At 44.7% G+C, this 26,435-nt stretch overlaps 2 protein-coding genes across 4 annotated transcripts; both read left to right on the top strand.

Moving 5' to 3' along the window:
• Positions 1-140: 140 nt before the first annotated feature.
• LOC130704507 (zinc finger protein OZF-like) lies at positions 141-12,128 on the top strand. 3 transcript variants are annotated; one of them, XM_057533434.1, is made up of 6 exons: positions 141-384; positions 3,559-3,597; positions 4,336-4,465; positions 5,391-5,517; positions 6,851-8,306; positions 11,909-12,128. In XM_057533434.1, the coding sequence occupies exons 3-6, from the start codon at positions 4,400-4,402 to the stop codon at positions 11,991-11,993; spliced, it is 1,734 nt and encodes a 577-aa protein (XP_057389417.1). In that variant the 5' UTR covers positions 141-384; positions 3,559-3,597; positions 4,336-4,399; the 3' UTR covers positions 11,994-12,128. The 3 variants fall into 3 exon arrangements, with proteins under 3 accessions (XP_057389417.1, XP_057389416.1, XP_028020642.1); XM_057533433.1 differs by lacking the exons at positions 4,336-4,465; positions 11,909-12,128 and having other exon boundaries at positions 6,851-11,126; XM_028164841.2 differs by lacking the exons at positions 141-384; positions 3,559-3,597; positions 4,336-4,465; positions 5,391-5,517; positions 11,909-12,128 and adding an exon at positions 5,617-5,667 and having other exon boundaries at positions 6,851-11,126.
• On the top strand, positions 12,121-25,989 carry LOC130704508 (zinc finger protein 501-like). The gene is made up of 3 exons (XM_007175441.3): positions 12,121-12,470; positions 14,968-15,094; positions 16,409-25,989. The coding sequence occupies exons 1-3, from the start codon at positions 12,252-12,254 to the stop codon at positions 17,572-17,574; spliced, it is 1,512 nt and encodes a 503-aa protein (XP_007175503.2). The 5' UTR covers positions 12,121-12,251; the 3' UTR covers positions 17,575-25,989.
• The last annotated feature ends 446 nt before the right edge of the window (positions 25,990-26,435 follow it).

The following is a 26,435-nucleotide window of genomic DNA, read 5'->3' as shown; positions in this document are numbered from 1 at the left end:
TGGGTGAGGCGGAACTTTTCCGGAGGCGGGGAGCACCGCCTCTTGCTAGGGCCTGGAGCGCTGTGAACTACATTACCCGGAAGGCACTGCTCCTGAGCGTCGACCTAGAGGACCGCGTCTGGGCGGGTTTTCCGGCGTGGACGGCGGGCGACATTTTGTAAACTTGGGTCTGTTCACCGGTGGTGAGCTTCGCAACCCTGGGCCGGTGCGAGGTCAGGGAGCCTGGAGGGCGCTGTGCTTTCTGCTCTGAGGCGGGTCTGAGGCTCGGTGTGGGCGCCATCCACCTTGACTCTGTCTCGGGGCCGGGATAGGGGCCGCCGGGCCTGGGCCCCTGCTTCGCCCACAAACTGTGCTGAAGGGGCCGCGCTGATGGATCCGATTCAGGTAAATGCTGCGCCCCCCGGGCCCTCAGCCAACTCTTCTTATTCTGCAGTATTTTTGTTCTTAGCAATATTCTCTTACAAGTGTCCTATATTTATATTTATTTGTCCCGCCAAACCTTGGCTTTCTGAATATTGAAATATTACCCGTGTAGAAAAAAATTGCAGAGAACTTCCCAGTGTAGTTGAATAAGCAGCTCTAAAATTGATATTCGGTCACTGCTCAAGTCAAGAAATGCGGTATAAATAGGACCACAGAAGCCGCCAGTGGGGTCCTTCAAAACGATTATCCCCATCCCCCAAAAGTTAAGATATTGTCTGATGTTTTAAGTAAGCTTTTCTTTTTAAAAAATTTATTTATTTTTGGCTGCATGGGGTCTTTGTTGCTGCGCGCGGGCTTTCTCTAGTTGGAGAGATGGGGGCTGCTCTTCGTTGCGGTGCGCGGGCTTCTCATTGCGGTGGCTTCTCTTGTTGTGGAGCACGGGCTCTAGGCACGTGGGCTTCAGTAGTTGTGGCCTGCAGGCTCAGTAGTTGTGGCGCACAGGCTTAGTTGCTCCGCGGCATGTGGGATCTTCTCGGACCAGGGCTTGAACCTGTGTCCCCTGCGTTGGCAGGCGGATTCTTAACCACTGCAATGCTAGGGAAGCCGCCTTCTTGCTATTCTTTTTTTTTTTTTTTTTTTTTTTTTAATTTATTTTTGGCTGTGTTGGGTCTTCGTTGTTGCACGCGGACTTTCTCTAGTTGCGGCGAGCGGGGCCTACTTTTTGTTGAGGTGCGCGGGCTTCTCATTGGGTGGCTTCTCGTTGCGGAGCACGGGCTCTAGGTGCGCGGGCTTCAGTAGTTGTAGCATACGGGCTTAGTTGCTCCGCAGCATGTGGGATCTTCCTGGACCAGGGCTCAAATCCTGTCCCCTGCATTGGCAGGCGGATTCTTAACCACTGCGCCACCAGGGAAGCCCTTGCTATTCTTGATAATTTCACCAACTACGTGGAAATTATTCCACGACTGCAGTTAACCTTTGCTCAGTTGTTTTAAAACTTTTTATGAATGGTATCAGGTAAATATTATGATGTGTTTTCCTTCATTTGCACAACATGGCGTGACTTTACTCATGTTTTTCATAGCTGTCCGTTAATTTTTGTGTGTGTGTACAGTATTCTTTAGTATGAATATATGAGTAAAATTTCCTTTTAAATTCTGCTGTTGAAGACTTTTTTTGTTTTTTGTTTTGGTTTTGTTTTGCTTTGTTTTCTGGTCTGCTTTCTGTATTTTTTAAAAAAAAATCTTTATTGGAGTATAATTGCTTTACAATGGTGTGTGCTTTCTGTATTGATAAACATTGCTACTATAGTCATACCTGCCATGTCTTCTGGGGTATATCAAGCATACAGTTGTCTAGGGTATATGTTAAAATTATTATTGTATTTAAATGAACATTTCCACTTTTTGATCTTGTTTTGCTCCATGTTACTAATTTTAACTTAGGTCTTTGAATGAGATGATTCTACTTAATCTATTCCATAGTTACATTTTAAAAAGGAATATTTTGTTTATTTATTTTGGTTGCACTGGGTCTTAGTTGCGGCACGCGGGATCTTCATTGCGACATGTGGACTCTTCCTTGTGGCATGTGGACTGTTAGTTGTGGCATGCGGACTCCTTAGTTGCGACATGCAGAATTCTAAGTTGTGGCATGTGAACTCTTAGTTGCAGCACGCATGTGGGATCTAGTTCCTCGACCAGGGATCAAACCTGGGCCCCCTGCATTGGGAGCGCTTTACCCACTGGACCACCAGGGAAGTCCCCCATAGTTACATTTTGATACATACTTATTATGTATTAGGTAAACTTACAGTTTTACAGTGTTCGTCCACTTAGAGAGTTTGTGCTTTTTCAGTGATTGTACTCTTATAATAATATTTATTTTATTGTTAAGTTTTCTTACTCTGGTGGTATTGGAAAAGAAAATGATTAAGAAATATCTTGTTAAAATACTTGTTTGAAGGGGGACGAAATGAATCATTGTAAGGGTAATAAGTTATAAGGCTTCGAATCCCTTTCAAGGCGTTTAGAAAGCAAGAAGATATTTCCATAGAGGATGGACTAGAGGTCAGGTCCTACAGCTTGTTTCCTTTGTCTTAAGATTATTTTATTTTACTTTACTTTTACTTTACTTTTTTCCCCACCATGCTGCTTGCGGGATCTTACTTCCCAGACCAGGGATCAAAGCCGCGTCCTTGGCAGTGAAAGCACGGAGTCCTAATCACTGGTTTGCCAGGGAATTCCCCTCTCTTAAGTTTAAAGTATCAGAAATGACAACCAGTTATCCCAAACTGCTGAAGGGCAAGCACTTTTACTCTGATTCTAGCAACAACCCCTTTATCACAGATTCAGTTTGGATGTGAAGCCAGTAAATGGTAGTTCCATTCTCTATCACAATGGAAAAAAGCATTTAGGAAATTACAAATAATCTCTGAACATTTGTGGGGAAAAAAACATGGATATATCAAAGAATATGAATAAATGAAAAAAGTACATGTTCTTGAATCCTATTATATAATGTTATAATAATTCAAATCAGAACTTAATCTATGGATTATGTAAATTGGAATTTTATACAAAACAATTTTTAACATAACCAAAGTAAAATTTGAAAAGGAAGTATAAAAACTCCTGGTCAGCTGTTATGGCCAACTACAAGCCACAAGAAGAGAAAAATGTGTTATTGGCAAGGGAGAGGCAGAATAAGGGAATCAAATGCAAGTGTCAGAAACAGAGCTGTACATGAAATGAGACTTAATTTGGTATTTGTGGCTTAGGGCTCTAATAGTGTTATATATCCTGACACAACCATTTCTTTGCCAACATGATCCTGTATTCTTTTTTCTCATTGGGCTGCAGTCACACTGTCCTCATAGATGGTAGTCAAACACGCCAGACGTGACTCTGACAGAGAGTCTCTGCACTTGTGTTTTCCACTTCTGGAAAGCCTTTTCTCAAGATATCCTCATGATTTTATGGCACAACTCCAAAATACTTTCTGCCCTCTTTTACATGCTTTGTTTTTCCCTTAAGTATTTGTCTTTGCCTGAAATATTAAATGTTTCACTCATTAATCTTCTTTTTTGTCTATGTTGCTGATGGGAATTAATATTACATGGCCCTGGTCTTCCCACAGGTTCCACGTTCAACAGAACCACTTATGAACTCTGCACCGGTGAGTGTAGGTGTCCTGGAAGTATTTTGCTGTCACTCTTCCTGGACTTGGTGGCTGTAGACCCTAGAGAAACCCTCAGCCCAGGTTTCCAAGTCCAGGCCAGAGGTTATATGGACAGATTCCCATTTTGGCAGTCAATGGACTGAGATGTGAAAGGTTGTCTCAGGTATGGGGGTAGTACGTACAAATGTTTGAGGATGAGATTGAGATGGGAGTGTTTTAGGACTTGTAGGTCTCTGTTAATGTCTGGTGAGAACAGAGAACAAGGGGGCCAGAGTCAGGCATAGAATGGTAGCCTGAGAAGTTGGGTTTTTGTTCTGAGAATGATGGCAGATACGGAATTTTTGGAACAGAGGGGAAAAGTGATGTGACTTAGGTTTTAAGAGGCTACCCCTGGCTGCGGTGTGCACAGCAGACTTGGGGAGAGGAAGACAAGGAGATAATCAAGGAGGCTCTTGTAATCCTCTAGAAGCACATTTGTTGTGCCTGGACGAGAGTGACAGATGTGGAGGTAGGAAATACTTGGCTTCTGGATTTGTTTCTTAAGTAGAGGTGGACCAGATATTTTGATGTGGAGGGCTCACAGATGACTCCAAAAGTTTTTTTCCCTTTGCATCTGGAAGGGGGTATGTGCCATGAACTGGGATGGGGAAGTCAGTGGTAGGAGTCATTTTCAGTGAGAATATTAGGAATTGGGTTTTGGCTGTGTTGAGTCTCAAATGTTCCATTGACTCCCAGGTATAGGAAACAACCGGCTGAACATGCAGCGCTAGAGTGCTGGGGGAGGCTTCAGGATGCCCTTATGGGACAAAGGAAGAGACTTGGGCTGTCACAAAGAACTACAAGAGCAGTGAACATCAGCGGGAAGGTAGGCGGTAGGGAAAGTCCAGCGGGTGGCCCAGGTTTTTGTGGGGGGAGTGGCCACGAAATTAATGCAGAGGGAAAGCAGTAATGGAGGTAAAGTAATAGCAAGGTCAGGCTGGTGCTTATTTCTCCTCCTATGCACTCACCAGCCTTTTGTGGTGGAACTTGGGGAGTTTCTGTCACAATGTCAGATGAGTTCACCTAAGGTGTGTCAAGTGGGTGTGGATTTTGAATGGGTGTTATATGGACAAGGTTCTAATTGGTGAAGAGACATAGTGAGGAACACAGAAGTGGAACCTGACCAGGCGTATTTAGATGTGCATGTTTTGACCGAGGTTAAAGTTAGGAACAAGGCCTGGTGGGGAAGCCTTCAGAACAGGGCTGGGGAACCGCCAGTGGAGAGTTGGGGTACAGTGGGATCCTGTTGCATTGGCAGGCACTTTCTGATGCTGTGTGCAGAAGGGTATGTGAGGAGGCAGGAGACATGCCAATTTTGTGGGCCGGGTGGTGGTGATGGGGATCAGATATATGAGGAGTTAGCCAGTGAGTAATATGCATGTGGGGAAGGTGTGTGACCAAATTGCCCCAGAGCCCTCATACCAGGAGTTTAAGAGAGGACGATGAGCCCAAGTTTGTTTGTGTCTAGGAGACGTGATCCTGGGGACTCTCAGGCTGTTGTCTCGCTGGAGAGGGAGGGGGCCCAGAATACCAGGCCCACAGCTTAGATGGCATCTATCTGTCCACCTGCCTGTTGTTGCTGAGAGTTGTATCTAGTGCTCAAGGAAGTACGAAGAGTTTTTGGGTACCACTGCCCTTTAAGTTAGGGAGCTGGGGAGGATGGTGAACCCAGAGTGAGTATGGGTTAGGGGTACTTATGGGGTCCTGGGGAGAGAGGCTGCTTATGTACACATCTGTCCCCGTCATCACAGGGCTCTGTGACCTTTGAGGACGTGGCTGTGTACTTTTCCCAGGAGGAATGGAGGCTTCTTGATGAGGCCCAGAGACTCCTGTACCGTGATGTGATCCTGGAGACCTTTGCACTTGTTGCGTCATTGGGTAAGGCCCTCACACCTATCCCAGCATCCTGAGCAGGTCTCTGCCTTTCCCCTTTTTTCCATAGGACAACTCTGTTCTTTTCACAGCTAGACAGTGACCACATCTCTATTACTGCTTCCTTGTTGGCTGTGCTGTGGGTGCCAAGGCTGAGTGAGTGTGTATACAATCTCCTTTCAGAAGTATCCCCAATACCAGATGCTCTGGAGTTTTCTCAGCGAAGGTTTTCTGGGTCAAATGACTTGGAATTAGTTCAGTGGGTTCCATTAGTCTCAGCCACTCCCTGCTAAGTTGACTCTGTAGACCCATACACCACTGTACTCCTGGCTCTGCCCTCTAGCTAACATTTCCTGGGGCCTGACTATTTCAGGAATTGTTGGGACTCAATGTGGTCAGTGTTTGTGGGGTCCACTTGGCTGTTGCTGTGAGACCCTCCTCAAAGATTTTTTTTGTGATATTATTTTTCTTTCCTGAGGTTGTTTTGGGAGTGGTTGTCCCCCTGGGCCAGTACTGACCACTCACCTGTCGTGTCTTTCCCTTAGGACTTGAATTTTCTAGGTCCCATGTTGTTTTCCAACTGGAGCTGGGAGGTGAACCCTGGGTACATGACAGAGTGGACATGACTCCAGACACAGCTAGAGAGACCCAAAGTGGGACCCACCTTGGTGACTGGCATCAGGAGGAGGAAGTGATATCATGGCTGGGTTCAGATCATATCAGGAACACGTCCTGTGCCCCACAGTGTTTTAGGGACAAGGCTTGTGACTGTGTACCTCATTTCTGTCTTTCCTACCCATTCTTGATACTTTGCTCCTTCTGTCATTTCAACTCTGAATTCGAACCCAGGATTATCCCTCACCTCTCTGTCTTCCACTCTTTATTGGTCTTCTCCATCCTCACTCTGATGTGCTCTCCAATATTGGCCTACCTTAATGTATCATGAGTTCTCCACGTATCCTTAAAATAGTCCTTGAACACTACCTACTCAGTGACAGATTTTCCTGAGCCTGGACACACCTTTCCACACAGCACAGCACATGTGGCACCAGCAGCCAAGGCCCTGGTGAAAACCGTTCCCAGAGGAGTGGGTTGTGGACCCCAGCTCCTCTGTGTGTTCCACCCCATCCTGTGTCTTTAACCTGGTGAGTCATCCATGTTCTGTGACATGTAGAGGCCCAATACTGCACAGCAGTCCTTTCATAACCTGCCCCAGCTCTCTTGTCCTGAAAATAGTCCCATGGATTTATTCGTTTCTATGTCAGATGCATATTTGTAATGGGGCTGCATCCTTCTACCAAAATCTACATGAAGTTCACCCACATTTCTCTGCTTTCAGGGTGTTGGCATAGAGCAGAGGATGAGGAGACACCTTCTGAGCAGAAAGTTTCTGTAGAAGTGCCACAAATAAATGCTTCAAAGACAGACCTGTCCACCCTGAAGTCCTATCCCTGGCAGAGGTTCTGCCTGTACTTAGAAGGTGGTTTGCATCTAGCTGAGGACCTTGGCACAAACCCTGGTCAGAAACTGTGTGGGGCAGGTGTGAACTTTCACCAGCACAGTGGACAGGAACTCTTTAGAAGAGATGTGGGTAAGACCTTTATGAAGAGCCACACAGTCCATGCATACAAGAAGTCTTTCACATGCCAGGAGCCTGGGAAGGATTTCCCTGGTACCTCTGGCCTTCTCCAGCACCAGGTCACTCCACAAAAGGACACCAAGTGTGTGGAGGCCTCTCACAATGGACAAAGGCAGTATAAATGCCACGAATGTGGAAAAGCCTTCTGCTGGAAGTCCAGGCTTGCTCAGCACCAGAGAGTCCACACTGGAGAGAGGCCTTATGAATGTGATGAATGTGGGAAAGCCTTTGGCTATAAATACATACTTGTTCAGCACTGGAATGTCCACACTAGAGAAAAGCCTTATGGATGCAGCGAATGTGGGAAAGCTTTTAGCGACAAACACACACTTGTTCGGCACCAGCGAATTCACACTGGAGAAAGGCCTTACAAATGCAGTGAATGTGGGAAAGCCTTCTGCCGCAAATACAGACTTGCTCAGCACCAGAGAGTCCACACTGGAGAGAGGCCTTATGAGTGCTGTGAATGTGGGAAAACCTTCACCCGTAAACCCACACTATTTAAGCACCAGAGAATCCACACTGGAGAAAGGCCTTATAAGTGCAGTGAATGTGGTAAAGCCTTTAGATGCAACTCCAGCCTCATTAAACATAGAAGAATTCACACGGGGGAAAGGCCTTATGAGTGTAAAGAATGTGGGAAGTTCTTTAGCCAAAGCTCTCAACTTATTGTGCACCAGAGAATTCACACTGGAGCCAAGCCTTATGAGTGCAGTGAATGTGGGAAAACCTTCACCACTAAAAGCAAACTTGTTCAGCACCAGAGAGTCCACACAGGAGAAAGGCCTTATGAATGTGGAGAATGCAGTAGAGCCTTCAGCTGTAAACGCATGCTTGTTCAGCACCAGAGAATTCACACTGGAGAGAGGCCTTATGAGTGCAGTGAATGTGGAAAAGTCTTTAGGTACATTTCCAGCCTCGTTAAACATAGAAGAATTCACACTGGGGAAAGGCCTTATGAGTGTAGTGAATGTGGGAAAACCTTCACCGCTAAAAGCAAACTTGTTCAGCACCAGAGAGTCCACACAGGAGAAAGGCCTTATGAATGTGGAGAATGCAGTAGAGCCTTCAGCTGTAAACGCAAGCTTGTTCAGCACCAGAGAATTCACACTGGAGAGAAGCCTTATGATTGCAGTGAATGTGGAAAAGTCTTTAGGTACATTTCCAGCCTCATTAAACATAGAAGAATTCACACTGGGGAAAGGCCTTATGAGTGTAGTGAATGTGGAAAGTTCTTTAGGCAAAGCTCCCACCTTAAAGTCCACCAGAGAATTCACACTATAGCAAACACTTATGAGTGCAGTGAATGTGGGAAGCATTTTAGCCAAAACTCTACTCTCATTTCACACCAGAGAGTTCACACTGGAGCAAAGGCTTATAAGTGCAGTGAATGTGGGAAACGTTTTAGCCAAAGCTCTACTCTTATTAAGCACCAGAGTTCACATTGGAGAAAAACCACGAGTGCAATAAATGTGGAGATTTCTTCAGCCAAAACTCCCAGCTTACTCAACACCGAAAAGTTCATGCTACAGAAAGGCATCACCAGTACAGCAAATGTGGAAAATTTTTCTGTCAAAGTCTGCTCTGACTGAGCACCAGAAATTTAACAGCCCAGATGAACCCTATGAGTGCAGTGAATGTAAGAAAGCTTTCAGCTGAAGGTCTAACTTCATCCTCCTTCATCACCAGAAAGTTCATACTGGAGGAAGGCTTTCAAATGAGATGAGAGCAGCGAATGAGCTGTCTCCTTAGTTAATACATCATACTGAATAGGCTCTGTGAGGGAGTCATCAGCTGGAAGCTGAATGCCATACATCTAAACAGCCCTAGTGTGCAGATTGCCTATGAGTACCAGGTTCGTAGGAAGCTTTTAAGGAGGTATGCTGTACTTTCTGACTTTATGTCACTGTGAGTTTCTTACCTCACCCAAGTGGTAGATCCCCATTCTTGGCACCAGTCACCTCAGTGTGATCAGGGTAGGTAGATCTTTGTGCGCTCTTATCCCCTTAGAAATGCATGAATAGCCTGAGCACTTGGGTGTTGTCATTCTCTTTGGTCCTGTCAGGACCAAAGCAGCTTTGACCATGGGAATCCAGTCTGGGTTCTGCTGGTGGCTCACAGAGGTTCAACTTCTTTGGTGGCATTGTCTCATATCATGCTCAGGATAGGTTTTTCAAGGTCCAAGTCACTCTGGGAACTATTTGCCTCAGTTTGCTCTGCTCTATACCATAATGAAGACTATTATTTAAGCCACCTTTCATCTTGGGATTTGTTCACTGTCAGACTGGTGTTGAGAATCATATTGAACTGTCAGGATGATGAGGAACTGGTTTTGTGAGTGTTCCAAACTTCGTATACCTCAATGAGGATAGTGTCATGGCAGAGAATAGTTTTCACTCCAGTTTCTGTCCAATCTGTTGTCCAAGGCCTCCTAGGGTAGACTGCAGGGCTCTGTGGGACTAATGTTGAGTTCTGGATGTCAGAATTTTTGGTGGGTCCCGAGGTCACCTGAGATGAGGACAGTTGTGAGACCCACCAGTGATTTTTGGAGCAGCATGAATGGTTCTCTTTTTCACATGGGATGTCACATCATGCCCCCAGTACTGTTAAAGATAAGAAATTCTCTAGGTCCAGCTGGAAAAGAGACCATGTGCCATATGTGCCCAAAGTGGTAGGCTGGTGTTCCTGAGTGTTAGATTACAGGCATCAGGTGGGAACCATATTTCATACAGAAACACTCATGGAATTAATAGGGAGTGAGAGACAAGCAAACAAGAAGGGATGAGCCTTTTCTAAAGTTTCATCCACAAATGTTCCAGTGACTGTGTCTGTTTAGGATAAAGTTTTTGAAGAAATTCTCAGGAGTTCCAGAGCTGTTCCTCTCCTCCTGAGCCCCCAGTCAGTGTCAGACTGAATAATGTAAAGGTTTTAGGAATCAGCATCTGCAAATAATTTATCTCAAGGCCATTGCTGCACAGTGAAAACAATGGGGAATGAGAGTGGAAATTGTGTAGTCCAGGCATGTGAATTTTAGTACCCAGGCAGAGTTCCTGGATAACTTAAGTGCAAACAACTTTCACTGCTCACCAGTCTTCTTTGCTACTGCTACAGATTCCCTCCCATGGGCAAGGGGAGGTGATGGGGTTAATGTGAGGTTGCCAGAGTTCTACTGAAAAGGAGATTTAGCAAAGAGATTAAGGTTTTTATGTGAAGCCAATTTCTATTGAAATTTAATTAGCTGTATAGTTGGTATGCACTGAACAGAACATACCTAAAATGCACAGCTTGGTAAGTTTTAGTACTTGTAAAGCCACGGAACCATCATCATAACAAACATCTGTCACTGCCATATCTACTTTCTGACATTTCTCCCGGGACTTTCAGGCAACTACTATTGACTGACTTTTCTCCCATTCAATTAGTTAGTGTTTTCTAGACTTTTAATATCATTGGAGCCTGAATGTTTACTTTTGTGTTTGTCTTTTTTTATCTCCATGCATAGTTACTTTGAGAATCATCTAAGTTGCCGATGTGAATAATTCGGTTTTTTCATGATAATATACTCTTTGGATATACCATTATTTCACTGGTATTCATCTGTTAAAGGATGGCGTTTTGTGGTTTCCAGTCGGTCTCTCACAGATAAGCTTACTATTAACGTACATAAAATCCTTTATATGAACACATGGTTTCATTCTAAAATGAATGACTGTACCCAAATGCATTCCCATCGACAGTATGGGAACATTCCAGTTCCCCTCTGTTCCTCACCAGTACTTGGTTGGTACGGTCAATAGTTTGAATATTTCCTGTTTTAAAAGCGTGGAGACATATCTCACTGTGGTGTGATTGCATTTCCCTAACAATTCATGATGTTGAACGTTTTTGTGTTCATTTGCCAAGTGTATGTCTTCTTTGACAAAATGTCTGTTTTCTTATTAGTAACTGAGAAGTTAATAAATGTGTTGGAATTTGACTTTTCTTTGGTGACTTTGCTGGGTGGAATAGGTATTTGTACTCACAACATTATTACTACGTATACTCATTATTAAGATACTTCTATTACTTTAAGCCTAGACACTTAATAAAAAAGCCAACCGACCCTTCGTTGTTGTGTTTGCCGATTTCCCTGGTATGAATACTCCAACTGTGGGCAATTTCAAGCTGTGTGTATGAGGTTATTACTGAACCGGAGGCAAAGCAAGCCAAACGCTGAGATGCCAAGGTTTGCTGGGGAGTATTTTCATTCACAAGGCAGCCAAGTGAGGACACAGAAGAACAATTCTCAGATCCACCCTCCCGGTGGCAAGGTGCCTGTGATATTTAGGGGATAAAGAGGCAGGGTGGTCTAAAGTGTGAGGAAAGGCCAATCAGAGTTAGAGAAAAGGCGAGGTAATCGGTGTGTACAGGTGTGTTTCATTACATGCTTCTTCACGGATGCATGTTCAAAAGTGGTGTCCATAAGTGGACAACGTCACTGGCTCTACTTTTTTCTGAGGGAACCAGAGAAACAACAAATTGTCCCCCTGCTTCTGGCCGCCCCACATTCCTCCTTTGTATTGTCCACCATGGCCCTGTCTGGAGTTTCTGCTCTCTTGACCCTGACCTAACACAGTGAAACTCATAAATTGAGTCTAAAGCTTTAGCCTACATCCATTGGAAGAGCAATAATACAGTGTTTATTAGACCCCAGCTATGGATGGATGCACTTTGTGTCTGAGTGACAACCTGGTATCATGTGCCCATTTGGTTTTGTAGGTTTTGGGAACATCTCATATATTATGTCCGTGTACCTCTCTGTGATCAGCAAAGACTACATGAAAATCTGGTGCGTCCATTTTAAGAAGCGTGGAACCTCGCCCCCTTCCTCAGAGCCTCACTCCCAGCAACCCTGGCGGAGAGACGGCACCTTTCCTGGAGGAGGGGAGCACTGCCCCTTGCCAGGTCCTGGAGGCCTGTGAACTACATTACCCTGAAGGTACTGCGCCCATTCCTCGGCGCCCCTGGACCAATGAAGTCTCACTAAAGAGGCACTTCCGAGCTATAGGACTGCGTCTGGGCGGCTTTTCCGGCGTCTGCCGTGGTCATTTTGTAAACTCGGATGTGTTCGAAGGTGGGGAAGTTCGCAACGCAGGGCCGGCCGGAGGTCAGGGAGCCCGGAAGGCGCTGTGCCTGCTGCTCTGAGCTTGGTCTGAGGCTCGGCGTGGTTGCCCTCTGGCCTGACTCTCTCTCGGGGCCGGGAGGGGCGCCTGTGCTCGGGCCCCACCTTCGCCCACAAACTCCTCTAGCGACGGCGACAGTGCAGATGTGTCGGATTCAGGTAAATGCTGCGTCATCCGGGCCCTCACCCAACTCTTCTCATTCAGCAGTGTTTTATTTTATCTGTGTTCTCTTACCAGCGTTCTATAGTTATTTTTATTCCCCAAAACCTTGGTTTTCCGAATTTTCAAATATGACCTGCGTGGAAAAAGAAAATTGCAGAGAACTTCAATGTGCAGTTCAGTAAGCTCTAAAACTAATATCTATTCACCGCTCAGGTCAAAATATGCGATATAAATAGGACCCCCAGAAGCCGCCTGTGGGGTTCTTGCAAAGCAATTATCCGCATCCCCCCAAAATTAATGTACTGGCTGATGTTTCAAGTAAGCATTTTCTTTCTTTTTTTGATAGTTTTGCCAACCATGTGGGAAATATTTGATGATTCTAGTTTTGCTTGCTTGTTTTAAAATTTTTTATGAATTGAATCATATAAGAATTCTGTGTTTTTCTTCATTTGCACAGTATGGTGTTATTTTACCCATGTTTTTCGTGAGTATCCATTCATTTTCCTTTCTGTGAAGTATTCTGTAGATATTACTATATGATTAAAATGTTTTTATAGATCCTCTTCTAAAAGGCTTTTCTTTGTTTATGGTTTTTTGTTTGCTTTTTTGTTTGGTCTACTTTCGTATTTATAAACTTCGTATTGCAGTCATATCTGCTATGTGTTGTGGGGTATATAAAGAATGCACTTGTCTAGCGTGTATATTAAAGTTACTATTATATTTAAATGAACATTCCCACTTTTTGATCTTGTTTAGCTCCAAGTTAACTAATTTTAACTTAGTTCTTTGAATGAGATGATTATACTTAGTCTTAATCTATCCCATAATTGTATTTTCATACACATTCATCGTGCATTAGGTAAACTTAACAGTTTTACAGTATACAGGCACTTAGAGGGTTTTTGCTTTTTCAGTGATTTTATTCTTCTAATAGTACTTATTTTACTGTTACATCATCGTTCTCTGGTGGTATTGGAAGAGAAAATGATTAAGACATCTTGTTAAAATCCCTTTTTTAAAGGGGATAAAACGAATCATTGTAAGAATAAAAAGTTATAATGCTGGGAATCCCTATCAAGATGTTTAGAACCCAAGAAGATATTTCCATGTTTATATAATGAGGGTGCAATAGAGGTCAGGTCCTATAGATTGTTTCCTTTGTCTTAAGTTTAAAGAGTTATCAGTAATGTCCAGTTATCTCAAACTATGATTCTAGCCACAACCTCTTTATCACAAAACTAATTTTCTAGTGCCATTTCCTTCTTGTTGCTCCCTCTCTCTCCCTCTTTTTTTTTTTTTTTTTTTTGGCTGTACCATGTGGCTTGCAGGGATCTTAGTTCCCTGACCAGTGATCATACCCTTGCCCATGGCAGTGAAAGCACCAGGTGAACTGGGTTTCAGCCATGTTGAGTCTCAGATGTTCCAGTGACTCCCAAATATAGGAGAAAAGTGGACAGCTGAACATGCAGCGCTAGAGTGCTGGGGAAGGCTTCAGGATGCCATTAGGCAACAAGGGAAGAGAGGGGGTCTGTCACAAAGACAGACAAGAGGAGTGGTCATCAGCGGGAAGGTAGGGGGTAGGGAAAGTCCAGCAGGTGGCCCAGGTTTTTATGGGAGAGTGGCCATGAAATTGATGCAGAGGGAAGGCAGAAATGGAGGTGAAGTAATAGCAAAGTCAGGCTGGTGCTTATTTCTTTTCCTGTGCACTCACCAGCCTTTTGTGGTGGAACTTGGGGAGTTTGTCACAACGTCAGATGAATTCACCTAAGGTGTGTCAAGTGGGTGTGGATTTCGAATGGGTGTTATATGGGCAAAGATTGTAACTGGTGAAGAGACATAATGTGCTATATGGAAATGAACCTGACCAGGCGTATTTAGATCTGCGTGTTGTGACTGAGGTAGAAGTCAGGAACAAGGCCTAGTGGGAAAGCCTTCAGAAGAGGGCTGGGAACCACCAGTGGAGAGTTGGGGTACGGTGGGATCCTATTGCATTGGCAGGCACTTTCTGATGCCGTGTGCAGAAGGGTATGTGAGGAGGCAGGAGACATGCCAATTTTGTGGGCCGGGTGGTGGTGATGGGGATCAGATGTATGAGCAGGTCCAGTAAGTAATATGCATGTGGGGAAGGTGTATGAAGTAATTGCCCCAGGCCCTAGTACTAGGAGTATAAGAGAGAAGGATGGGGCTAAGTTTGCTTGTGTCTGGGAGACATGATAGTGGGTACACTCAGGCTGTTGTCTTGGAGGAAAGGGAAAGGGCCCTGCATACCAGGCTCACAGATTAGATGGTATCTATCTGTCCACCTGCCTGTTGTTGCTCAGGGTTGTACATACTGATCAAGGAAGCATGAAGAGTCATTGGGCCCCACTGCCCTCTATGTCACGGAGCTGGGGTGGATGATGAACCCAGAGTGAGTACGGGCTGGGGTTAGAAGTACTTATGGGGTCCTGGGGAGAGAGGCTGCTTATGTACAAATCTGTCCCATCATCACAGGGCCCTGTGACCTTTGAGGACGTGGCTGTGTACTTTTCCCAGGAGGAATGGAAGCTTCTTGATGAGGCCCAGAGACTCCTGTACCGCGATGTGTTGCTGGAGACCTTTGCACTTGTTGCATCATTGGGTAAGACCCTCACACCTATCCCAGCATCCTGGGCTGCTCCCTGCCTTTCTTTCTTTTTCCAAGGGGAAGTCTGCTCTTTTCACAGCGAGACAGTGGGCACATCTCTATTAATGCTTCCTTGTCATCTATGCTGTAAGTGCCAAGGCTGGGTGAGTGTGTAGACTGCCTCCTTTCACAAGGAGCTCCAATACCAGCTGCTCTGAGGTTTGTTCAGTGAAGATTTTCTGCTTCAAAAACTTGGAATTAGTTCAGTGGGTTCCATAATTCTCAGCCACTCCTAGCTAAGTTGACTCTGTAGGCCCATGCCACCTCTGTGCTCCAGCTTCTGTTCTCTTTTAGGTGACATTTCCTGGGCCCTGAGTATACCGGGCATTGTTGTGAACCAACATGGTCACTATTTGTGGGGTCCACTAGGCTGTTTCTATGATACCCTCCTCAACAAGTATTTTTGTGACATTATTTTTCTTTCCTGAGGTTTTTTTTGGGGGATTGGTTGTTCCCCTGGCCAGTACTGACCACTCACCTGTGCTATCTTTCCCTTAGAAGTTGCATCTTCTAGGTTCCATGTTGTTCTCCAACTGGAGCTGGGAGGAGAACCCTGGGTATGTGACAGAGTGGACATGACTCCAACCACAGCTAGGGGGGCTCAAAGTGGGCCTGGCCCTGGTGATTGGCATCAGGGGGAGGAAGTGATATTATGGCTGGGTTCAGATCATATCAGGCACATGTCCTGTGCTGAGCACTGTTTTGGTGCCAAGGACAGTGACTGTTTTTCTCATTTCTATCTTTCCTACCCATTCATGATACTTTGCTCCTTCTTTCATTTCTACTCTGACTTTCAACCCAAGGTTACCCCTCACTGGACCTCTCCATCCTCACTCTGCTGTGCTCTCCAGTATTGGCCTACACTTAATGTGTCATGAGGTCTGCACCTATTTTTAAAATACTCCTTTTACACCAGCTACTCAGTGACAGTCGGATTTTCCTGGTCCAGGATACAGCTTTCCACACAGCACACGAGTGTCACCAACAACCAAGTCCTGTCAACTGTTTCCGGAGTAGTGAGTTGTGGACCCCTGGCTCCTCCGTGAGCTCCCACCACCCTTGTGTCTTGCCCGGTTAGTCCTCCCTGTTCTGTGACATGGAGAGGCACAGTGCTGCACAGAGGTCCTTTCCTTAGCATGCTGCCAGCTCCCTTGTCTGGAAAATAGTCCCATGGATTTATTTCTTGGTACGTCAGACACATATTTGTGATGGGGCCGCCTCCTTCTTCCAAAATCTACATGAAGTTCATCCATATGTCTGTGCTTTCAGGTTGTTGGCATGGAGCAGAGCACAAGGAGATAACTTCTGAGCATAATGTTTCTGTAGAAGTGCCACGAATAAATACTTCAAAGACAGACCTGTCCATCTGGAAGTCCTATCCCTGGGAGAGGTGCTGCCTGGCCTTAGACAGTAGTTTGTGTGTAGCTGAAGACCTGGGAACAATTCCTGGCCAGAAACTATGTGTGTCAGGTGTGAAATTTCACCAGCACAGTGGAGGGAAACTCTTTAAAAGAGACATGGGTAAGGCCTTTATGAGGAGCCACATAGTCCATGCATCCAAGAACTCTTTCACATGCCAGGAGGCTGGGAAGGATTTCCCTGGTAGCTCTAGCCTTCTCCAGCACCAGGTCACTCCACAAAAGGACGCCAAGTATGCAGAGGCCTTTCACAATGGACATAGCCTCTATAAATACTATGTATGTGAGAAAGCCTTCAGCTGGAAACACAAACTGGCTCATCACCCGAGTGTCCACACTGGAAAGAGGCCTTATGAATGCAGTGAATGTGGGAAAACCTTCAGCTTTAAAGGGATACTTCTTAAGCACCAGAGAATCCACACTGGAGAAAGGCCTTATGAGTGCTGTGAGTGTGGGAAAGCCTTCAGCTGGAAAAGCTCGCTCATTCAGCACCAGAGAGTCCACACCAGAGAATGGCCTTATAAGTGTAGCGAATGTGGGAAAGCCTACAAACACAAAAATTCACTTGTTAAGCACCAGAGAGTCCACACTGGAGAATGGCCTTATAAGTGCAGTGAATGTGGGAAAGCCTTCAGACACAAAAAGTCACTTGTTCACCAGAGAGTCCACACTGGAGAATGGCCTTATAAGTGCAGTGAATGTGGGAAAGCTTTCAGACACAAAAAGTCACTTGTTCAGCACCAGAGACTCCATGTTGGAGAACTGCTTTATAAGTGCTGTGAATGTGGGAAAGCCTTTATTTCTAAAGTAAACCTTTTTCGGCACCAGAGAGTCCACACTGGAGAAAGACCTTATGAATGCAGTGAATGTGGGAAAACCTTCATTTATAAAGACAGTCTCGTTCGGCACTGGAGAGTCCACACTGGAGAAAGGCCTTATGAGTGCAGTGAATGTGGAAAAGCCTTTAGTCGCAAAGACTCACTTGTTAAGCACCAGAGAGTCCACAATGGAAAGTAGCCTTATAAGTGTATTGAATGTGGGAAAACATTTTTTTTTTAATATTTATTGATTGGTTGATTGATTTAGCTGTGCTGGGTCTTAGTTGCGGCACCTGGGATCTTTGATCTTTGTTGCAGCATGCAGGATCTTTAGTTGCGGCATCTTTAGTTGAAGCCCCTGGGAAAACTTTTAAATAGCAACCCACTCACACTTGTTTGGCACCAGTGAATTCACATTGGAGAAAGGCCTTATGAGCGCAGTGAAAGGAGAAGTTCTTTAGCCAAAGCTCCAACCTTATTGTACACCAGAGAATTCACACTGGAGCAAAGACTTATAAGGGCAGTGAGTGTGGGAAGTGATTTAGCCAAACTACTCTCGTTTTGCACAAGAGAGTTTACAGTGGGGAAAGGCCTTATAAGTGCATTGAATATGGGAAACATTTTAGTCAATACTCCACTGTCATTAAGCACCAGAGTTCACACTGGAGAAAAACCATATGAGTGCACTGTATGTGGAGGATTCTTCAGCCAAAACTCCCAACTTACTCAACACCAAAAAGCTCATGCTACAGAAAGGCATCACCAGTACAGCAAATGTGGAACATTTTTCTGTCAGAGTCTGCTCTGACTGAGCACCAGAAACTTAACAGGCCAGATGGATCCTGTGAGCACAGTGAACGTAAGAAAGCTTTCAGCAGAAGGTCTAACCTCATTCGTCACCAGAAACTTCCTACTGGAGAAAGGCCTTCAAATGAGATGAGGAGAGCTTTGAATGAGCTGTCTCCTTAGTTAGTACATCATACTGAATAGGCTCTGTGAGGGAGTCATCAACTGGAAGTTGAATGCCCTACATCTAAACAGCCCTAGTGTGCAGATTGCCTGTGAGTACCAGGTTCATAGGAAGCTTTTAAAGAGCTATGCTCTACTTCTAACCTGTGCAGGGCCCTTGCCATACTTAATGTCACTGTGAGTTTCTTATCTCTAAGAAAGATCCCAATACTGGGAATCAGTCATCTCAGTGTGATCAGGGTAGGTCAGCTTTTGTGCTCTCCTATCCCTTGTAGAAAAGCATGGAGACCCTGAGCACTTGGGTTTTGTCATTCTCTTAGTTCCTGTCAACTGCCTATGACAGGACCAAAGCAGCTTTGATCATGGGGATCCTGTCCAGTTTCTCCTGGTGGCTCACAGTGGTTTGCCTTCTTTGGTGGCATTGTCTAATACCATGCTAATGGTGGATTTTATTTAAGTCCAAGTCACCCTGTTTGGGAATTATCTGCCTCCGTTTTTCTGCTCTATGCCATAATAAAGACTATTATTTAAGCCACCTTTCATCTTGGGGTTTGTTCACTGTTAGACTGATGTTGAGAACCAAATTGGACTGTCAGGATGAAGAGGAACAGGTTTTGTGGGTGTTCCAAAGTTTGTATACCTCACTGTGGATAGTATCATGGCGGAGAATAGTTTCCACTAATTTGAATTGTTGTTGAAGGCCTCCTGGGGTAGACTGCAGGGCTCTGTGGGACTAATGTTGTGACCTGGATGTCAGAAGTTTTGGTGGGCACCAAGATCACCCTGCGATGAGGACAGTTGTGAGAACCACCAGTGATTTTTGGAGCAGTATGAATGGTTCTCTTTTTCACATGGGATGTCACATCATGCCTCCAGTACTGTTCAAGAGAAGAAGTTCTCTAGGTCCAGCTGGAAAAGAGCCGTGTGCCATTATGTCCACGTGTGCTATGATGTCCGCAATGTGGTAGCTGGTGTTCCTGAGTGTTAGATTACAGATATCAGGAAGGAACCATATTTGGTACAGAAACACTCTGGGAATTAATAGGGTGTGAGAGACTAGCAACAAGAAGGGATGAGCCTTTTCTAAAGCTGCATCCACGAATGTTCCCATGACTATGGCTGTTTAGGATAAGGTTTTTGCAGAAATTCTCAGGAGCTACAGAGCTATTTCTCTCCCCTGAGCCCCCAGTCTGTGTCAGACTGAATAACGTAAAGGTTGTAGGATTCCCGTAGCGTCTGCAAATTTTTTATCTGAAGCCCATTGCTGCACAGTGAAAACAATGGGGAATGAGAGTAGAAATCATGTAGTTCAGGCATGTGAATTTTAGAACCCAGGCAGAGTTCCTGGATAGCTTAAGTGGAAACACGTTTTATTGCTCGCCAGTCTTCATTGCTGCTGTGACAGAATCCCCTCATGAGAGTAGGAGAGGTGATGGAATTGAGCTGTGGTTGCCACAGTTCTACTGAAAAGAGATTCAGAAAAGAGGTTCAGATTTTTATGTGAAACCAATTCCTATTAAAATTTAGTTGAGCTGTATAGTTTGTGTGCATTGAAATAAACATACCTAAAATGTACAGCTTGGTAAATTTTAATACTTCTAAAGCCGTGGAATCATCATCATAATAACAAACATCCATCATTCCCATATCAACTTCTGACATCTCTCCCAGGGCTCTCAGGTAGCTAGTATTGATTTACTTTTTTTTTTTTTTTTTCCAGCTATGCTGCACAGTTTGCGTGATCTTAGTTCCCCAACCAGGGATTACACCTTGGCTGTGGCAGTGAAAGCACAGATTTCCAATCCCTGGACTGCCAGAGAAGTCCTTTGATTTACTTTTTTCCCATTCAATTAGCTAGTGTTTTCTAGACTTTTAATATCACTGTGATCTTAATGTTTACTTTTGTATTTGTTTTCTTCTTTCACAATGCATAATTATATTGAGAATCATCTAATTTGTCTCCATGAAGAGACCATTTTTTTAATATCTGAAAAATGTACTGTTTAGATATACCACAATTTGACTGTTTATCCATCTCTCTGTTAAAGGATGAGGTTTTGTGGTTTGTTTCCAGTTTGGCTATCACAGATAAGCTTACTATGAACGTGTACATAAAATTCTTTATATGAACATAGGGATTCGTATTCTAAAGTGAATGACTGTACCCATTTGCATTCCCATCGACAGTATGGGAGCATTCCAGTTCCCCTATATTCCTCACCAGAACTAGGTTGGTATGGTCAGTATTTTTAATATTATCTGTTTTTAAAGTGTGGAGATGTATCTCACTGTGATCTGATTGCATTTCCCTAGTGATTCATGATGTTGAACATTTTTGTGTTCATTTGCCAGGTGTATGTCTTCTTTTTAGTAAGTAAGAAGACAATAAATGTGTTGGAACTTGACTTTTCTTCAGTGACTTTGCTGGGTGGAATAAATGTTTCTATTCACGACATTACTCACCATGTGTAGTCCTCATTATTAGCATAGTCTCCATTACTTTAAGTCTAGACAGTTAGTAAAAAGAAAAAAAACCCAGCCAACCCTTGATTGTTGCGTTTGCCAGTTTCCCTGGTATAAATGCTCCAACTCTGGGCAGTTTCAAGCTGTTAATATGAGGTTTTTACCAAACCAGAGTCAGAGCAAGCCAAGTGAAACCTCTGAGCTTCCCACAGTGAGACCATGGGTAATGCTTCCTTTCCTGGTTTCCTGGCATGTGTGTCGTTGCTGCCAGGGCTGGGCTCTGTGCACTGTATTCCTTCTCTCCCAGCAGTCCCATCCCTGCTGCTCTGAGGTCTTGTAAGACAGGGCTCAGGAGTCAGAAATCTTGATGTTTGTGTGAAAGATCCCACCAGCCTTCCCTGTCCGTGGTTGGGTGACTCTGTCCAGCAGCATGGAACCTCGGTGTCCCAGGCCTTCCACTGTCTTTTGCTGACAGAATTTGGGGCCTGCTTATGCCAGGATGTTCACATGCTGACCTGGTCACTACTTGAGGAGACCACTGGCTTGTTTCTTTTAAGACCTTCCTTTAATGTCCTTATAATTTTAGAATGTGTGATCTCATGGGACGGGGCCCACTCCCTTTCCCTGTTTTTCTTCTTTGACTGGCCTCCTCAGGCCCAGGTGGTTGCTCACCTTGAGCAATAGGAGGGCCCTGGGTGCCTGAGAGGGTGGATGTTTTTCCTGTAGCATCAAGGGAGGCTGAAAGGAATGTGGCCCTTGTGTATGGGGGTGAGGAAATGGTGAGGTATCAGAGCTGGGTTCCCATCACACCAGGCCTGTGTCCTATATCCACCAGTGTGTGGTACCAGCGACAGAGTCCAAGAGTTTCTACCTTTACTTTCCTGTTGATGTTTTTTGTTTTGTTTTGTTTTATAAGTTTATTTTATTTTACTTATTTTTGGCTGTGTTGTGTCTTCGCTGCTGCGTGCGGGCTTTCTCTAGTTGCGGTGAGTGGGGGCTACTCTTCGTTGCAATGCACAGGCTTCGCATTGTGGTGGCTTCTCATTGCAGAGCATGGGCTCTAGGCACGCAGGCTTCAGTAGTTGTGGCATGCGGGCTCAGTAGTTGTGGCTCACGGGCTCTAGAGCACAGGCTCAGTAGTTGTGGCGCATGGGCTTAGTTGCTCCGCGGCATGTGGGATCTTCCCGGACCAGGGATCGAACCCGTGTCCCCTGCATTGACAGGCAGGTTCTCAACCACTGCACCACCAGGGAAGTCCGCTGTTGATGTTTTGACTCTTCACTTCTGGCTCTGGTTCTCACCCATTCCCTTCCACTGCTCCCTTTGCAGTGCTGTCAACATTGACCTGCACTTAAAGTGTTGGGATATGTGCATGTGTCCTTAAATACTCCTTGTAGCCCAGCTGCTGTGATGCATTCAGACATTCTGGGTCTGGACACCGCCTTCTACTCATTGCTCACCAGTCACCAGTAGCCAGGCTTTGTTGAAAGGTAAGTTGAAGACCCTTCCTCGTGTTCTTACCCATCGTCTGTGCTCTGCCATCAGATGAGCTTCTCAGGCTCAGCTTTGCACAGCAGGCCTTCCTCACACAGGCTCTGGCCCCACGCATCTCAGCAATCTTAAGGACTTACTGCTGAGTGTGTCTGAGACACATTTCTGCTGGGGCCACGTTTATTGGCATCTCTCTCCTTCCAGCTTGTCGACACGGAGCCCAGGATGAGGAGGCGCTTTCAGAGCAAGGTGATGCAGTTATAGAGTCACAGGTCAAGACTCCAAAGCCAGGTCCATCCATCCAGAAGTCTCATTCTTTTTTTTTTTTAATTAATTAATTTATCTTTTTATTTTTGGCTGCATCGGGTATTCGTTGCTGCGCATGGGCTGTCTCTAGTTGCAACACTCAGGGGCTACTCTTCATTGTGGTGGCTTCTCTTGTTGTGGAGCATGGGCTCTAGGCACATGGGCTTCATTAGTTGTGGCATCCGGGCTCAGTAGTTGTGGCTCGTGGGCTTAGTGGCTCCACGGCATGTGGGATCTTCCTGGACCAGGGCTTGAACCCATGTCCCCTGCATTAGCAGGCGGATTCTTAACCACTGCATCCCTAGGGAAGTCCCAGAAGTCTCATTCTTAATGTGATGTGTGGCCCACTCTTGAAAGACATTTTGCGCCTGGCTGAGTATGATGGGACACACCCCGAGCAAGAGGTGTAAATGTGTGTGGTGAGTCTTTCCCAGCACCAAAAGGAGCCGAGTAGGAAGAAACTCCCCAGATGGGATGAAGGGAGGACTTCATTGGTGAAGAACTGCAGCCTTCATGTGGCAGAAAGGACCTTGACGTGCTGAACAGGAGAGAAGGACTTTCCGGCCAGTTCAGGCCTTCTCCAGAACCAGGCCCCTCACATGAGGGAAGCCACACAGCGACATGGGGGGCAGGGAGACCTTTGAAAGTGGACAGAATGATTACAAGTGCAGTGAATGTGGTAAAACCTTTAGCCATGAACACATACTTGTTGAGCACCAGAAAAACCATTGCAGCGAAAGTGGGAAGACTTTCATCAGACCGTTCCACGTGGTTCAGCACCAGAAAATCCACATTGAAACGAGGCTATATGAGCACCTTGGATGTGGAGGGTTCTTTACACAAAGATCTGGCTTCATTGAACACCAGAGAGCTCACACTAGGCCAATGCCTTATGAGTGCAGCCAGTGTGGGAAGTGCGTTAAAAGACCACTTCACGCTCGTTCATCAGAGAGTTCACATGGGAGAAAAGCCATATAAACGCAGTGAATGTGGGAAAAGTCTGATTTAGCACGGGGAAGTACTGCTCTGCAGGTGTTTAAATTTTTTTTAATTGTGATTAAATGCCTGTAACATAGCATTTACAGTCTTAACCATATTTAACTGTAAGTTCATCAGTAATAATACATTCACCTTTTGTGCAAATATTCAGAAGTCTTTTCATCTTATAAAACTGAAACTAAATCCATTAGACAGCAACTCCTCATCCCCCTTCTCTTATCCCCTGACAACAGCTATTCTACTTTCTGTCTATGAATTTGTCCACTCTGGGTACCTTACATAAGAGTCATAAAGTTTTTCTCCTCTTGTGGCTGGCTTATTTCACTGAAGACAATGTCCTCAAGGTTCATCTGCGTCCTAGCATGTGTCAGAATTTCCGCCCTTTTTGAGTGAGTAGTACTCCATTTTATGTATATGCTACTTTTTCTGTATCCCTTCATCAGTGGGGTCTTAGGTTGCTTTCACTATTTGGCTATTGCGTATAATGCTGTTGTAAGCACAATTGCACAAATGTTTCTTTGAGGCCCTGGTTTCTGTCCTTTTTATGTATGTTTCCAGATGTAGAATTGTTGGATCATTATTTCAATATGTAAATTTCTTGAGGAACTGAGGGGCTGTTTCCATAGTAGCTGTACCATTTTACACCAGTACAGCTTGAAGCTTATATCATGTAAGGTGCAGGTGCAACTTCATTCTTTTATGTATGGATATCTAGTTTTTTCAACACCACCTGCTGAAAAAACTCATTTCTCTTTGAATGGTCTCTGCACCCTTTTAAAACATCTGAGCATGTATGTGAAGGTTTGTTTCTGTGCTTTTATTCCATTCTCCTATATGTGTGTGTATGTCAATACCACAGCATTTTGATATATACTTTTTAAGTTTTTGAAAGTGGTTTGACTCAGTTTTGAAGCCCTGGCAGGAGAAGGACTGTCCTTTCCCCTTCTAGAACAGCTGATGAAGCCCACAACCCCAACCAATTTCCTTATCAGGCTCTCATACTCTGGACTACCAGACACCAAGGTGTCAGACATTTAGTGATAGCCCCTATGTTCTGGAACCCATACAATTGTTCAAAATAGGCAAGCCACAGAAAGCTCATGAAACCTAGCTAATCCCATCACTCTTGCCACATATAAACTGCCCACCACAGCTCCAGCTTGCTGTTAATCCTGTCCCTGGGCTCAGCCCTCTTTGTTGCCCTGTCTAATGTCTTTCTCTCATTCTGAGCTGTAAGTAACAAACAGTTCTGTCTTTCATGTATCCCAGTGTCATTGTGCTATGTGTTCCACCATCAAGAACCTTTTGATCTTACAGAACAACTCCACACCCAGCAGGGTATTATGAGTATGGCAGATGTTGGACAGTCTTTAGCCACTAGTCTGTCTCCATTCGGCACCAGGAAGCTCACACTGGAGAAAGACGTTACACGTGCAGCCACTGTGCTCTTGGCTTTTTAACATAATAACAGATGAAAGTTCTGGAGATTAGCCCCTGCGAGGGAGATAACCCCCAGAAACTGCATCTCGTACATCCGGACATCCTCACTAGGGAGATTCACGGTAAGGGCCAGGTTTGTGGGAAACTGGTGAACTCTTTTGCACTTTCCGACCTGCCTGGGGCTGTCACTGGAGTTCTGTCACTGCCCATGTGTATTATAGAAGCCACTCTCCTGATATTAGCTGGCAGGGAGTATGGTCACTATAGTTAGTAATACTGTATTGCATGTTTGAAACTTGCTAAGAGTAAATCATAAAAGTTCTCAACATAAAAAACTTATGTAACTATGAGGAAAACGTGAAGTGGACCTATTGTGGTGATCATTTTGCAGTATAAACCAATACTGAATCATTATGTTATACATCTGAAACTAATAAATGTTATATGTTAATTATATCTCAATTTTTTTAGAAAGCAGGGAGAACAGGTTGCTGTAGTCTCTTGCTTTTTCTGGAGTATTCGCCAGCCATTTGAGCCCTTTGGTGAGACCTCATGCCCACCCCTTTGATTTGTTCAGGTGTGGACATCACCCACTTTGGACAGAGGACTCCATCTGCTGTTGGCTGGCGGCTTACAGAGGTTTCTCTTGTTTCAGGGTCATTATTGATTGTCTTATAACATTCTTGACAGATTTTTTCGAGCCTCCATTTTACCCACCCTAGTAACTGCTGGCTCACCTTGCTGGTTTTTGCAGTAAAGTTATTATTGGGTGTTTTTCTTTGTTTTTTTCTTTTTTATTGAAGTACAGTTGATTTGCAATGTTGTGTTTATTACTGGTATACAGCAAAGTGATTCAGATATATGTATATTTTTTTCAAATATTTTTTTCCACATGGTTTATCATAGGATTTTTTTTAATAAATAAATAAATTTATTTATTTATTTATTTTTGTCTGTGTTGGGTCTTCATTGCTGCACATGGGCTTTCTCTAGTTGTGGCAAGCGGGGACTACTCTTCATTGCAGTGCACGGGCTTCTCACTGCAGTGGCTTCTCTTGTTGCAGAGCACAGGCTCTAGGCTTGTGGGCTTCAGTAGTTGTGGCACATGGGCTCAGTAGTTGTGGCTTGCGACCTCTAGAGCACAGGCTCAGTAGTTGCGGCGCATGGGCTTAGCTGCTCCACGGCCTGTAGGATCTTCCTGGACCAGGGCTCAAACCCGTGTCCCCTGCATTGGTAGGCGGATTCTTAACCACTGTACCACCAGGGAAGCCCTATCATAGGATTTTTTTTTTTGTTACGTGATGATCCATTTATTTATTTATTTATTTATTTATGGCTGTGTTGGGTCTTCGTTTCTGTGTGAGGGCTTTCTCTAGTTACAGCAAGTGGGGG

Source organism: Balaenoptera acutorostrata, chromosome 19 (genome assembly GCF_949987535.1).
Source record: "Balaenoptera acutorostrata chromosome 19, mBalAcu1.1, whole genome shotgun sequence".
Classification (NCBI taxonomy): domain Eukaryota; kingdom Metazoa; phylum Chordata; class Mammalia; order Artiodactyla; family Balaenopteridae; genus Balaenoptera; species Balaenoptera acutorostrata.
The sequence above is the reverse complement of the archived record's forward strand: the minus strand, read 5'-3'. Positions and strand labels throughout refer to the sequence as shown.